This window comes from Geotrypetes seraphini, chromosome 5, assembly GCF_902459505.1.
Source record: "Geotrypetes seraphini chromosome 5, aGeoSer1.1, whole genome shotgun sequence".
NCBI classification, from domain to species: Eukaryota; Metazoa; Chordata; class Amphibia; order Gymnophiona; family Dermophiidae; genus Geotrypetes; species Geotrypetes seraphini.
In genome coordinates, this window is record NC_047088.1 from 87,214,435 (window position 1) to 87,229,888 (window position 15,454).

General features: G+C 45.1%; 1 protein-coding gene across 1 annotated transcript in view; it reads left to right on the forward strand.

The window, feature by feature from the left end:
* The window catches only part of LOC117360313, a 298,566-nt gene that overhangs the window by 228,201 nt on the left and 54,911 nt on the right, over positions 1-15,454 (forward strand). Inside the window, exon 13 of the mRNA XM_033944008.1 lies at positions 1,290-2,482. Within this exon, the coding sequence (XP_033799899.1) occupies positions 1,290-2,482 (1,193 nt within the window). The remainder of the gene's footprint in view (positions 1-1,289; positions 2,483-15,454) is intronic.

The window sequence follows — 15,454 nt, forward strand, 5'->3', positions numbered from 1 at the left end:
TGTCCCGGCTGCTGGACCTGTGGCTGATGGCTGGACTGGCTACAGTGGTTTCTGGAGATCCCTCTATTCTTTTCCTGCACTGACTGCCTTCTTGTTTTAGTTTGCCTGTGGGGGATCTCTTTCCTTATGCTGGTGGGAGGCTGCCTCTGGGGGCTATTGGACAGCAGACCTGACCTGGGGGACTCTGGCTTGGGAGAGCTTATCCAAAGGACTTTAGTTGCTCCACTCGTTGGGAGAGCAGTTTTCTGTATTTTTTCTTTTTCGTCTTTTCCTTGGGTGGGAGGGGGTTTGTGGGGGGGGGGCGCTGGAGATGGATTTCTTCGGGGGTGGGGGGCTGTTCTCCGTTTTTTGCTGTGTTGGGGAGACTGGGAGAGGGCTGGGGGTTGAGACTCTTAGGGGGATGGGGTGGGGGGGTGGTGCGGGGTGGGTGGGGTGGGGAGAGGTAGGGAGAGGGAAGCTTGTGGTGGTAGCCTGTGGGTTTGTGTGGCTGTGGTGTGTATGGGTTTGGCAGTGTTCAGTGAGGGTGGCGGTGCAGCGCTCTAGGGTCAGACTTCAGTTCTATGGGATGGGAGGCCTAGCTGGGGGGCTACCCATCTCTGCTATTTCACTGTCTTCTGCTCTGACTTCTGCAAATACTCTTTTTGAATGACTAAGTTGACTATAACGACCCTCAATGTGGATGGGATTCATTCCCCTATTAAGAGAAAGAAGATATTGAACTGGTTTCGCCGGAAGGGGACTGATATTGCCTTTGTGCAAGAAACGCACCTTTCCCAGGCGGAACATTTGAAGCTGAGGAGAGACTGGGTGGGGGAGGTTTGCTCGTCTGCCTTCGGTTCCAGGAAGCGGGGAGTTGCCATTCTTCTGCATAAACAATTGCCCTTTCACATCCACAAGGTTCTCCATGATCCGGACGGGCGTTATGTTCTAGTCCTGGGGGAGTTGTGGGGGTCCAAATGGTTATTGTGCAATTTGTACGCTCCTAATGTGTATAATCATAAATTTTTTTCAGCTTTGCTCGCCAAGATAGCCATGTACCCTGATTACCAACCGCTGGTGGGAGGAGACTTTATCATTACTGCGGATCCTGCCCTGGATTGTAGTCCGTCAAAGGCAGGGGCCAGGGACCATGGAGCTAAGGGGGTAAATTTTTTGCTCAGTCAGTTGCAATTATTGGACACTTGGAGGATTTTGCACCCTACGGAACGTACTTACACATTTTATTCGCATCCCCATAATGTATATGCTAGATTGGATTATCTGTTGGTTTCGCCCTCTCTGCTCCCCAGGGTGTCGCGCATAGATGTTGAGGAGGTTCCCCTGTCGGATCATTCACCAGTTGTCCTGGAGCTCCTGTTTGCGTCGGAATCCGAGGAGCGGCATTGGAAATTTCCGTGTTACCTATATAGGGATCTCGAATTTCACAAATACATTCGGGAACAGTGGTTAGAGTATAGCTCTCACAATAATACAGATGATGTTCATCCGATAACCTATTGGGAGGCTTCCAAGGCAGTTCTGCGGGGGTTTATAATTGCTTATCTTTCTCGCAGGAGGAAGGCCATGGACGCGGAGCTCCTGACATTATCTGGGGAGCTTCGGCAGTTTCGGGCACGTCATTGTAAATCACTTTCAGCGGCGGATAAAGATCGCTTGTTGACTGTTTGGCGGCAGATAGATACAATCTTGACGCAGCGAGCTACTCGCGATATCTATTTTCAATGTTATAAATTGTACGCTTGGGGAGGGAAGACGGGGAGACTGTTGGCCAATTTGGTCAGGCCTCCGCGTACCCGCCAGGTCATCTTGTCCATCCGGGACTCTAAGAGCACCTGTTACACGCAGGAACGGCAGATCCAGCAGCAATTTGTTCAGTTCTATGAATCTTTGTATGCTAACCGCCCATTTTCGGATGCTGCTCGGGATGCTTTTTTTCAGGGGCTCCGGCTCCCTAGGCTGATGGACGATCAGGTGGAGCAATTGAACACCCCTATTAGCTCAGACGAGGTATTGCTCGGTATTAAGAAGCTTAAATTAACTAAGGCGCCGGGTCCGGATGGGTTTGGCTCCGAGTATTACAAGATTCTGTCGGATCAGATTTCTCCTGCTTTGGCTGGGGCGTTTAATGCGCTCTCCGAGTCTCGAGGTTTGGGGACTCCTAATATGGCCCATGTTGTGTTGTTGCCTAAGCCGGGTAAGGATCCGGCCCAGGTGGGCTCTTATCGGCCTATTTCCCTTCTTAACCAGGACGCCAAGCTTTTTGCTGCAATTTTGGCGCGTGGACTGAATGCTTTTCTACCACTCTTGGTTCATGAGGATCAGGCTGACTTTGTGCTGGGCAGATATGCATCCATGAATCTGATTCGAGCTTTGATGGCCCTTCATTCCAGGCGGGGCCTGGTGAGCGACGCAGCCATTGTAGGCCTGGACATGGAGAAGGCCTTTGATAGTATTTCTCGGCAATATCTCTTCTGGGTTTTACGTCAGTTTGGCATTGAGGGCTCTATGCATCATTGGTTCAGTAGCTTATATATATTGCCGCAGGCGAGACTTTTGGTTAACAGTCAGTTTACTGCCCCGTTTGCTTTGGGACGGGGGACGTGACAGGGCTGCCCGTTATCCCCACTACTTTTTGTACTGGCTATTGAACCCTTGGCGGCTAAGATTCGCGGGGATTCGGATATCCAGGGCATTCGCATTGGAGACCGGGAGAGTCGCATTAACCTCTTTGCCGATGATATCCTCCTTTACCTGGATCAACCTCGACGAGATTTGGGCCGGGCCCTTGCTTTGGTCCGTTCCTTTGGGGATCTTTCTGGCCTGCATGTTAATTGTGATAAATCTGAACTTCTTCCCTTCATGCGAGTCTTGAGATACCACCGGTGAGGGGGCCGATGCGCTACCTTGGTGTTTATTTAAGTCCGGACCTTAAACTTTTGTACCGTTCCAATGTGACCCGTCACCTGGAGGCAATTCGGAAATTGTGTGATAAATGGAGGGATCTTCCGTTGGGTGTTTGGGGGCGGGTGGCCTTGACTAAGATGGTACTTCTTCCCAAGATTCTGTATCTGCTGCAGGCTGTGCCCATTTGGGTTACGGATAAAGAGGTGCGTTTGTTTCGGTCGCTTATTTCCGCGTTCATTTGGCGACATAAACGAGCCCGTATTAGTTCTGCTACCCTAGCTCTGGATAAACATAGGGGTGGTTTGAATCTCCCCGATCTTCATTATTATAATGTCGCAGCTCTGTTTCGCTTTATTCATGAAGGTTGGTCGGGCAGTTATAGATTCTCTTCTCGGGAATGGGTAGAGTCCTGGTGCGCCCCGCACTCCGTCCTGTCGCTTCTGCACGCTCCGATGTCGGCTATACCGGGTGGTGGGGCCAAGTTTGCGTATCTTTTGCCCTTGAGGCGTGCGTGGCGATGGTGGCGGCTGAGGCAGGGGAAATCTCCGGAGGCCTCCCTTCTGTTGCAGTTGTACGGCAATGTTGACTTTCCTCCGGGCGTGGGTCATGCTTGGTTTCGGCAGTGGGAGCGGAGGAGGGGTAGAACTCTCCAGGATATCTTAGCGGTGGGGGGGGGGGGGGTTCTTTTCCTTCTTTTGCCCAGCTCCGGACTCACTGGCACCTCCCTCAGAATCATTTTTTGGGCTTACCTCCAGGCCCGGCATTATTACTTGTCATTAGACCGGCGATGGGGGGAGGCCTGGCTCTGTGGGCCCTTGGATGTCCAATTTTTCCAGGTCTCTCCTGTTTCAAATAAGTTGGCTACTTGGTATCGGATTCTGAAGAATGCGTCGGCCCTGGGATCTATTGACCGCTTGGCTTCCCAGTGGCAGACTGAACTTGGCACTCTTCTGGATCGTAAGACCTTCCTTGATCTCTTTGCCACTGTGCATGTCTTGGGGGGGTCCACGGACTATAGGGAAATGCAGTTTAAAATCCTTCACCGGGCGTATATTTCCCGAGCCCAGGGTGCTCGTATGGGACTGTGGGAGGATGCAGTCTGTATTAGAGAATGACACGGTGAAAAAATTGGTCCCCGTCACCGCCCCGTCCCCGTCTCACCATCCTCTGCACCGCCCCGTCACCGCCATTCCATTCACCGCCCCGTCACCGCCACTGCCATCCCATTCACCGCCCTGTCACCGCCACTGCAACCCCATTCACCGCCCCGTCACCGTCACCGTCACATACATAAAAGCCTCAAACGGGTACGATTTTATATAATTTTCTTTATTTACGTTTAAAGGAAACATTCTGTAAAACTTTAAAACTTAGTTAAATATTAGTTAATAACTATACAAAAACAAAACACGCAGAGAAAAAATTAATTAATATAAATTCTCAAAACTGACACATTTTGATCACTAAATTTAAAATAGTTATTTTTCATACAATTTTTCAATCACTAATCTTCCATCACCCCTTAGGTACAATTATTCCAAGGAACCCCAATGGCCAAAATTAGAACCCATGAAGGGACACAGAGCGTAGAAGTCTGCTTGGTGTTCTCTTTAAGTCTCAACTACTGGAGTTGCCATTGAAGCATATTCTAATCTGTCTTGCCATACATGAGACACACACTGTAGAAATCTGCCTGACTTTGTTCTAATGTTCCAACTACTGAAATTGCTGTTGAAGCCCTATCTAACACATCCTAATCTGTCTTACCACACATGGAACAAAGACCATAGAAGTCTGTTCAACACTGGCCTTACTGTAGTTCCTCACAGCCAGATAGATTCCTATTTATATAGACTGTCTCAGAAAATATATACAGAGCTGAATTCATCAGGACAAAAAGAAACCTGTTGGTTCATACTATGAAGTCTGTTCAACACTGGCCTTACTGTAGTTCCTCACAGCCAGAGTCGCTGTATAAGCAGTGCTGCAAGTCTCCCCTCCCCCCAGCGATCACGGCAGGAGGGCACCCAACCCCTCCTGTAGACCCCCCCAACGGCCCTCCCGACAATCGCAGCAGAAGGGTACCCAACCCCTCCTGCCGGTCCTCCCAATGGCCTCCCCTAAGATCGCCGGCAGGAGGGTACCCAACCCCTCCTGCTGGACCCCCCCCCCCCAACGAACCCTCCCACCCCGGAACCCCCTTAGTCTTACTTTCCAAGTTGGACCGGACAGCTCCTCGCTCATCTGGCCAGCAGGCCTGCCTCCGTCCAAATGAGGCGGGCCCGCCCCTACCCTGCCCAACCCACAGGATCCTAGGGCCTGATTGGTCTAGGCACCTAAAGCCACTCCCGCTATAGGAGGGGCCTTAGGTGCTTGGGCCAATCAGGCCCTAGGATCCTGTGGGTTAGGCAGGGGAGGGGAGGGGCGGGCCCGCCTCATTTGGACGGAGGCAGGCCTGCTGGCCAGACGAGCGAGGAGCTGTCCGGTCCAACTTGGAAAGTAAGACTAAGGGGGTTCCGGGGTGGGAGGGTTCGTTGGGGGGGGGGGTCCAGCAGGAGGGGTTGGGTACCCTCCTGCCGGCGATCTTAGGGGAGGCCATTGGGAGGACCGGCAGGAGGGGTTGGGTACCCTTCTGCTGCGATTGTCGGGAGGGGGTGATCTGACAAATGAGGAGCACGGTGAAACACAGGTAAATAGCGGTTTCTAGAAGGGGGTACATTGGCCCGCGGGGACAAACCTGTTCACCGTTTCTGCGGTCGGTGAATGGCCTTGTCCCCGTCACCGCAGCGACTTCTATTTTTCTTCCCCGTTTTCGGCGGTGACCCGCGGCTTAAATGCGGTGGCCGCGGGTAAACCGTCACCGTGTCATTCTCTAGTCTGTATCAAGTACCATCGGTCTGTGGGCTCCCTTACTCACCATTTCTTGGAGTGCCCTTCCGCTGCTGTATGGTTGCGCGCTCTCCCTTTTCTAGAGAGCGTTCTCCAACGAGATGTGCCCTGGTCCTATGGCTTTTTGCTTTTGGGCGATCAAAGTGCATTAATTGAGGGGGGGCTTACACTCCCTCAATGCAGGGTTCTTTACATAGCTGTCTTGGTGGTGAAAAAGCTCCTGTTAAAGCACTGGGTGGGCGATTCTGTGGTCTCCTTCCCGATGTGGCGGGCTCGGTTGGCTGATGTGGGGCGGTATGAACTTCAGCGAGTTCCTTCGTCTGGGAACCTGAATCATCGTTGTTACCGCGATTTGTGGCAGTGGGTGTTGAAGGGCTGTTCCAGCATGGATGCAGAGGATGTGCCCGCCTCCCCTTGACTTCTTGACTTCTCGATTTCTTTTTTCCTTCTTTCTTTCCTCCTCCCCTCCCTTTATTGGGGGGGCTGCTGTTGTTTGTGCTTTTGTCTTTTCCTTTCTCATTCTCTTTCGTTTACCTTCTGTCTTTTCGCTCTGTTCCCTGGAGTTGCTGCATCTGTGGTGGTGTGGGTGTGTGTGCATGGGAGGGTGTTGTCGGGATGCTGGATTGATTGTGAGTGGTGTGGCTGGTGTGGTTTGTGGTGTGGGCGTGGGGCTGGCAGGTGTGTGGTTGTTTGGGGTGGGGTATTAACACAAAATGTCAATTGTGATGGGCATGCACCCATGGGGTCTTTTGTATAGTGTATTTATCTGGTTGGCCTTCTCTTTTCTGTTGTTTCCGACTGTTGTCGATGGCTCTGTTTCGGCTGTTTTGCCCATGGATGTATGTTCCTTTGCAATTGTTAATAAAGATATTGAAACAAAAAAAAAAAGAGGAAGAATCGTACTGGGAAAAGGATATAGCACAAAAACACACCAACATAACCAAAATAAACTAACATACTGACTTTTCCGAAACAAACAATATAAACATAAATAAAAGCAATCATACCGGGCAAGAAATAGAAGCTGACTTAACCAGGAGCAAAGATTGCAACCGCCAGGCAAACGTCATGACGGTGGAGAGAGGGCGGTGCATTAAGTAAAAAACAGCATGATGATGAAAACAGCTGAATTAACTTAAAAATCAAACAAATCACAGACGACAATTAAACAGCTGAAAAAATGACTTTGAATATAATTATTAATATAACATCAGCCACTCTATCTCTCTATTCAAACCATTCAGAATCACAGTGTGCCATGCAAAAATCAAGCGTTCCTCCTGGTAGGTGAGGAGCCGAGAAATATCCCCCCCAGAATTGGTAGCAAACTGTTTGAAGACACAAAACTGCAAATCAGATAAAGAGTGATGAAATTGAACCCAATGGTCCACCAACGGAGCATCATTTTTCTGAGTTCTAATATAGCTATGATATTCAGCAATACGGAATTTGATGGCTCTCTTAGTTTGTCCAATATAGAGCTTATGGCAAGGACAAAAAATACCATAAACTACCTGGGTGGAATTACAATTCGTTTTTTGGTATAATTTAAACTGAATATCCACATTGGGAATAAATATACAATCAGTGTTCATTGAGCATTGACAATACCTGCACTTTCCACAAGGGGTATGGCCCATCTCACCATCAGCGATTGAAAAGAGCGGATGATGTTTCAAACATTTCCCCAGATTTTACTACTTTTAAAGGCAAACCTCGGCTTGTTTCTAAACTCCGAGTGAAAGTCTAACAAATGCCAATGTTGTCCAATGATATTCTGTACATGAGTAGACAAGGGATGTTAGAAATAAAGTATTGAATGCATTTATATTATGCATCATGAATTGACACTGGTATATTTAGATTACATTGACATAATATTGAATGAATTTAGATTGTGATTTTTAAAGAGTGGATTCTTTGTTTTAGCAGTCCAAAGGCAGGGCTAATGGCAGCTCAGTGAGCTGCATGGATAGCGGGGCCCCCTTGAGCTGTGGAGCCTAGGGCAGCTGATCTGTTTGCCATCTCCTAACGCCGGCCCTGGGGCCCCCTGACTATTTTGGGCCCTAGGCTCGTGCCTCTTGGGCCTATCCTTTAATCCAGCCCTGTCTGTACCCTTCTCCTCTACTGCCAACTCCTGTCTCTGTCCCTTCAACCTTGCTGTACTGCATGCTTGGAACAACCTATCTGGCTCCCTACATTGGGCTCCGTCTCTGGCAGTATTCAAAGCCAGACTAAAAACACACTTATTTGAAGCAGCGTTTGAACACAGATCCAACCATTATATCTGTCTGTCATTCCCTTAATAGTGCCCTACCACCTATAGCCCCCTCTTTGTGTCTGTCATAATTAGATTGTAAGCTCTTCTGAGCAAGGACCGTCTCTTGCATGTACAATATACGGTGCTGTTTAAGCCTGGTAGCGCTATATAAATAATAAGTTATTGTCCTCAACTGCTATTCTAAGCAGCTGGAGCAAGATGTATCTGTGTTACTGTCTGAGAATAATAACCTGCCCTCACTGCCTCTTCTCTTTCTTTCCCTTCTAGGACGTGAAGAGCCTCTTACTCAGGTACCTCAACATTCTTAACTCTCTATAAGAAAATATTTTATACAAGTTGCTATTAGTTCTCTCTTCATCTTCAAGCTTTTCTCACAATACTTTATCAGCATTTTGGCCCTGATTCTATAAATAGTATCTAGGCTAGAAGGTGCTAGGTAGCTAGATTTGTGGCACTGAATTCTGCGTTTAACTCAAGATCTGTTAATTGGCGTGGTAACTGAAAACATCTTTAAAATCCAATTAAAAATATTAATTTAAGTTCCACACAGACGCCTAGTAGTGCCTATATCAAGGCGCTTACTGGCACCTACCTGAAAAGTGGACGTGATTAGGGATGGAGAATGGGCGTGGAATAATTTAGGTGTCTGTAGGCGCCAGTGTTAGGTGCCGGTAAATTAGTCCAGGAAAACCCTTATATACACTTAGCATTATTATACCTACTGGGTCCTAAGTCAACTTAGGTACGCTTTTCTATAAAAGATGCCCAGTGGTTCACTGACAGCTGTGCTGAATGACACCTAGCTGTTAAATGCCGCCAGGCGCTGTTTATAGAATTGGGGCCTTTGCGTCACTGGTTATCTCCATTATACTCTAAGAGCAAGATCTCTGTACAAGGTAGAGTTTGTTTAGGAAGCTTGCACTGTTGTATACTGATGTAGCAGGTTTGCCAACCCATGAAATTATATTTTTACGGACAAGCTGCCAGGGGTTTTGTTAATAATTCAACTGTATACATTGAATCCTTCTTTTGATGAAAGTGGTGTGTAAATTTAATTTGCTCTTTTAAATGCACTGTGCTTCCACATTTTGTATTTCATATTTTCTTGTGTTGTGTTCTTTATATAATTAAGTTCAAATATGTTATTGAAATATGTTGAATATTTATTGTATTTTTAATTATATTTTTCAATAAAATATCTTGGGGAAAAAAACCCAAACTAACTTTATGAACATGTTGTGCTATGACTTTGTGCATTTTCTTTGCTGAGATTCACTCTTTTATGCACTCATGGTACCCTTTGTCTCAGGACTATAATGCATTTCGGTCAAAGGACTGCAAACTAATATATTGCTGTTAAAGACTTGATTATGCTGCTGTTTTATGTCATTCATTGGATAGGATGTTATTTGTTGACTGTATTGTTGAATTTGAGTATTGCGTTTTTTTTGTTTTATAAGTAGCTATTATTCCCATTTGATTACTCATAGGGTGAGTAATCAAAAGGGAATAATAAAGCACTGAGCTTCTCTTGGCCATGAGCGAAATCTTGTCTTATGTTTGGGAAAGCTGATCTTCCTCACCATGTGCTGATTTGGCTCTGTTTTCCAGCTCGTATGCTGGGACCAACCCAATACACCTCTTTGGTGGATGTTTCAAGTTTTTATTACAATTTGATTCTGTCACTTATCAAATTTCTAAGCGAGTTTACAATTAAAATGTAAGGGGTGAAAGTAAAAAACACCAATAACAATACAAATAATAACAAAAGGAAGATAAAACAACATTAATTAAAAGAATAGAAAACATTAAAGGGAAGGACAAAATGAGGGTAAATACTGCCTCTTGTTTCTTTGGACAGATTGATGTGAGAAGGAATGAAAAGGGATTAGATATTAAAGGCTTCTTTAAACAGATGGCTCTTAAGAAGGCCTTTGAAGTGATCTAAGGTATTTTCTTCCCTCACAAGAGTAAGAGTTTGAGATTATTTATATGCTGTTTCTGTCTGCAAATATTTTTTTCTTACATAATGCAAGCAAGCCCAAAAGTTATCAAAGCACTGTATATAAGTATTTTTCTCTCCCTGGAGGGCTCCTAATCTGAGGATTTACCTAAGATAGGGCTACCAGATTTATTCATGAATAAAAAAAACAAAGGGCATGTGGCCCTGCCCTGTTCTGTCCCAGCCCTGCCTCATTCCATCCCTATCCCCAACCCCGCCCCCACACAAACCTCATCTCTTCTTCCCCGAGTGTGGGCCGCATCTGGAGGGCCTCCAAGCATGCGCGGATACGATGCAATGATGTCACACATGTTCACATGCATATGACATCATCATGTCACATCCGTGTGCGCTCAGAGGCTCTCCAGACATGGCCCTGAGCTTGGGGCTTTCCAAAATTCAGACCAACTGTTGGGTTTTGAAAATCCATCCAGACACCCGGACAGACCTCTAAAAAGCAGAATAAAGACTCAGCATTCCCGCAGGGAGATCCCTCCGAATGAGTACGGCATACAAAAGATCCTACAGCCATTTCCTACCTCAGCTATGGAACCGACTACCCACACAGATCAGGTCACTAGACTCACTAATGACCTTCCGCAGAGCAGTAAAGACTTTCCTCTTCCGCCAATCGGACCATTAAAACCTGCCTCCTCAATATGCTTCTCCTAGTACTCTTCGCTGTGACCAGTCTGGTCTCTAGAATAAGCTCCGTTATTGTCTACTGTAACCTATTTGTTGTCATGACTAGTCTGTTTTCAAACGATTGTGAATGTCTACTTGTAACCCGTTCTGAGCTTCTGGGAGAATGGGATAGAAATCGAAATAAGAACATGATAAGAACAAAAAACTGTGGATGAGGATGTTTTGAAAGATGATTTATTTATCACTCTTCACAATAAAATAAATACAAATGCAAATATGATAGTCCACATATGTTGGTCCTACCAGACCCTATACCAGACATGGGCAACTCTGGTCCTCGAGGGCCGGAATCCAGTCAGGTTTTCAGGATTTCCCCAATGAATATGCATTGAAAGCAGTGCATGCAAATAGATCTCATGCATATTCATTGGGGAAATTCTGAAAACCCGATTGGATTCTGGCCCACGAGAACTGGAGTTGCCCATGTCTGCCCTACACAGTCCATGTTTTGGTGAACACGCCTTCCTCAGGGGTCCTGTTGTATATCAAAGTCTCAGATAAAAATGTAGACTAAAAACAGTATACGTGTCTATAAACAAGTCGCAAAATGACTGTTGTGCAGACGGAGCAGCGCCATAAAACGCTAATGAGACAATTGAGAGTTGATCAAGTTCACAAGGAGCTGCAGTGGAATCTGAACTAGGCCTCACTGGTTCTCAGCTCACTGCTCTGACCATTAGGCTTCTCCTCAGCTTCACCTAGTTACTTTTGATTCCCATGGTGCTGCACCTGCTAGCGGCCAAATGCAATGCACATATACTATGTCATATACTTTGTCCTAAAAAAAGACACACATGGCCCGGCACCATTCTGCTCTGGCCCTGCTCTATTCCACCCACAACCCCGCCCCATTCTGCCCATAGCCCTGCAACATTCTGCCTTCCAACTCCGTCCCCATACAAACCCCATCTGGCGGGCATCTACACATGTGCAGATGCAACATGATGATGTCAACGTGTCACATCCGTGTATGTGCAGATGTTTGTTTATTAAAAAACTTTATATACAGCATAACATCCTCTCCAGATGTAGCCCCTAGCTCAATGATTTTCAAAACCCAGACAAACTGCCAGGTTTTGAAAACCCATCAGGACACCTGGACAGTCCTCTAAAAAGAGGACATGTCCGGATAAATCTGGACATCTTGTCATGTGCAGATGCACACATATAGGGGCTGAAATGAATCAATGAACTTCTAAGCTTTGCAGCCTTGCAGAGCTTGGGTCCATAGGATACACAGGCCGGAACTTGACTACTGCTCTCTCAAGGTGTTTTTGCTGACATGAAATTATTTCTATAGAACGTTTGGGACTGTCAAGGTCATATTCAAAAGTCGTATTTTAAAATTGTCATGCCAAAATTTGCTGCTTTAATTTTGGACAGGATTTAGAATGGGACAGGGCCTGAACAAAACCTTATATGGATAGTGATGATATTTAGCAGCTTTCCATGTAAGTTATCTGCATATGAGTAGGCACTGACATGCGAATAGCAGGTATAACTTTATATGGATAAGATATTCATATAAAGCTATAAATGCATATTCATTGGTGGCACTGATATACCTATAATTCTGTAGGAGAATTTTGTCCATATAATATTATGGAGATATGGCCATACTGAAAATTTGTCTCATCATACAGTATTTTAAACTGTCAGTAAGTTTACAGGTCATTGGCAAGACTGTGGGACAATATTTAGTGTTAAGTTTGCACTGTGGCTGCTTGTAAGATGTTTTCTCTGGTTAAGAACATAAGAATTGCTGCTGCTGGGTCAGACCAGTGGTCCATTGTGCCCCGCAGTCCACTCGCATGGCGGCCCTTAGGTCAAAGACCAGTGCCCTATTTGAGTCTAGTCTTACCTGCATATGTTCTGGTTCAGCAGGAACTTATCTAACTTTTTCTTGAATCCCTGGAGGGTGCTTTCCCCTATAACAGCCTCTGGAAGAGCATTCCCGATTTCTACCACTTTCTGGGTGAAGAAGAACTTCCTTACGTTTGTAAGGATCTATCCCCTTTTAACTTTAGAGAGTTCCCTCTCGTTCTCTCCACCTTGGAAAGGGTAAACAATCTCTCTTTCTCTACTAAGTCAATTCCCTTCAATATCTTGAATGTTTCAATCATGTTCCCTCTCGGTCTCCTCTTTTCAAGGCAAAGTTAGCGTTGCCAACTGGCTGATAATTCACTTGTCATGACATTATTGATTAAGGGAGGATGGCATCTGGTAGAATCTTTAAATTTCCAATATTTGCAGAGTGCTGGTCTCCAGAGCAGCATTGCCTTCTTCCTTCCCTTTCCCCACAGACTTTATCTTATGGAGCAGAGGTTTTTCCTAGCCCTGTGCAGAGGAGGTGGCGACAGTCATGAGACATCTGAGCTGGTACATCCTCCAGTTCTAGGTCCCTTGGTGGCCTCAGTTCCAGTCAACATACCTTTACAGCTTTTACTGCTGCTGTTGCCTCCATTGGTGGACCTACAACTAGTATCTTCCCTAAGAAGAGATGTCCACAGGGCAGTTGAGGTCCTGGGGGAGTAGGCCTGTGAAGAGGAGGGAGAACTACAGTTGAAGAGGAGGCTCACTAGCTGGTCTGCTGTGTTTCTTGTTTTATAAATGTTGGCAATCCTAAGCAGAGCATAGTGGAAGTTTGTACTGTTGCTGCTAATTCTGTAGCTATTTGTATGAACTCTAATTAAATAACTCTTTATCTCATCACAAAAATATTTAAAGGTAACAACAAATATTTATTTTTTTGTTAGATGTGAACATGCAAGAATTCAGTTGTCGCCAACAGTTTCTTCTGATCTGCAAAAGGGTGTTAACAATATCCCTGTGCAATATGAAGCTCTGAGGAATATACTGAACAAATTAACAGGTACAGAAACATCAGGGTCATCTTTTATTGCCATGTTTAGCATCCAGAGTTCTTAAATAAGCGATGACTTCTGTCAGCAGGTATCTGTGTCCTTGAAGATGGTTTCCATTTCTTTTCAGAAAAATGCTCATCAGTCTTTTTTAGAACTGGCCTTTTTGTGGGAGTCCCTGTGTGGGCAGGTGGAGTGCAATGGTGCTCTTTGTAGGGGTGGTGGGCCTCCCCAGAGAACTCCTTATGTACCATGTAATTATCCTGTGCTGACAGAATATGTGAAACCCCTTGGATGGTTTGTATTCAGTACAATTTGTACTCAGTACATACCGTAATTACAGTAGATATTTTCCTGCAAGGACCCGAACCTGGAAATTGTTTTTTGATTTATTCTTAAATATCTCAACTGTCTGGTTATAGGTTTTGCTACATGATATTCTTCTCTAAACTATGCTAGCTCTGAAATCCTTTCTCTAAGCTGCCTAGCTCTGATAAAGTTTTCTCTCCTTTCTCTGCCTAGCTCTGGTATTAGAGGAGATAGACTTTTCAAACTGACTCTTGTCTTTCATACTGCTAACTATTTAAAACTTCCTAATTTGATTCCTGAACTGTGGACAAACTCTGCAAGGTTTATTTTCCATTGCCAGTCCTAGAAAAGAAAGTAGCTTTTAGTCTTAGCAGCTGATTTAATGTGCAGAAAGATATTATAGTGCAGAAATTGTTAGATTTATTAGGAATAATTGGATTTATAAAGAGAAAAATTAGATTCCAGCAGACAGTATCTTATTGCTAGCCTCTCCTATTGAATTGTTTGATAGGGAACTTGGTGACTAACTGGGACTTAGTCTCACCCCACCCTGGGCTTGCTACTCATAAATACTCTGTCAATTTCCATTCCAACCAATCAAGATGACTTTTATTCAGTATACTCACTGTGGTGCTTTAGTTCCAAGGCACACCATCTGGAGGCTTAAAGCTTGCCCCATCTGTCTTCAGCATGCTAGAATTAAAGAGGAGCTCTGTAAACTTAAGCAGGAATTGGATGTAATTAAAGCAGCTTCTATCACTCCACAAAATCGTATCAATTTACCACCACTGTCTCAAAGAATAAAACAACCCAGAAATAAATGGGTAACAGTAGGTTCAGGTAGACTGCGACATATAACACAGAAACATCCATCAACATAATTATTGCCCCTATAGAATTTCTTTGTTCCATTAGGGCATTGCGACACTAAAGAAAAAAGAACTGAGATGGAACTGGACTAGTGAAGGTAAGTTAAGTACAAAGTACAAATAAAAAAAGCTAAAAACAGAAAATTATTGCTGCTAGGGGATTCCATCATCAGAGACATTAACCTTGGAACACAGGTTATGGAGCCCAAAATAGTGAATTGCTTTTCAGGATTCTTGTCTACCAGAAGTGCTGGGCAAAATACTGACTATAATTAGGGAAGAAACTAAGAATTCTAACGTTGATATTATGTACCTGGGAACAAGTGACTTGGCCAACAATACCTCACTTGTGGCGCAGAAAGATTTTTGGGAGCTGAGGGAGGGGTAAAACCTTTTGTAAAGACTGTAGCTTTTTTTAAAGTACTACCTACTTATGGAAAGAGAGAGAGAAAAGAGTACAAAATACTGAGAACTTGAATAGGTGACTCAAAGCCTGGTGTCATTAAGAAGGCTTTTGATACATAGGAGGATGGGGTAATACATGGAAAAAAAACAAGAGACTATATTGTAATGATGGGCTATATTTTACTATGACAGGAAAAAGAATCCTTGCTGAGAAATTTAGACCCATATT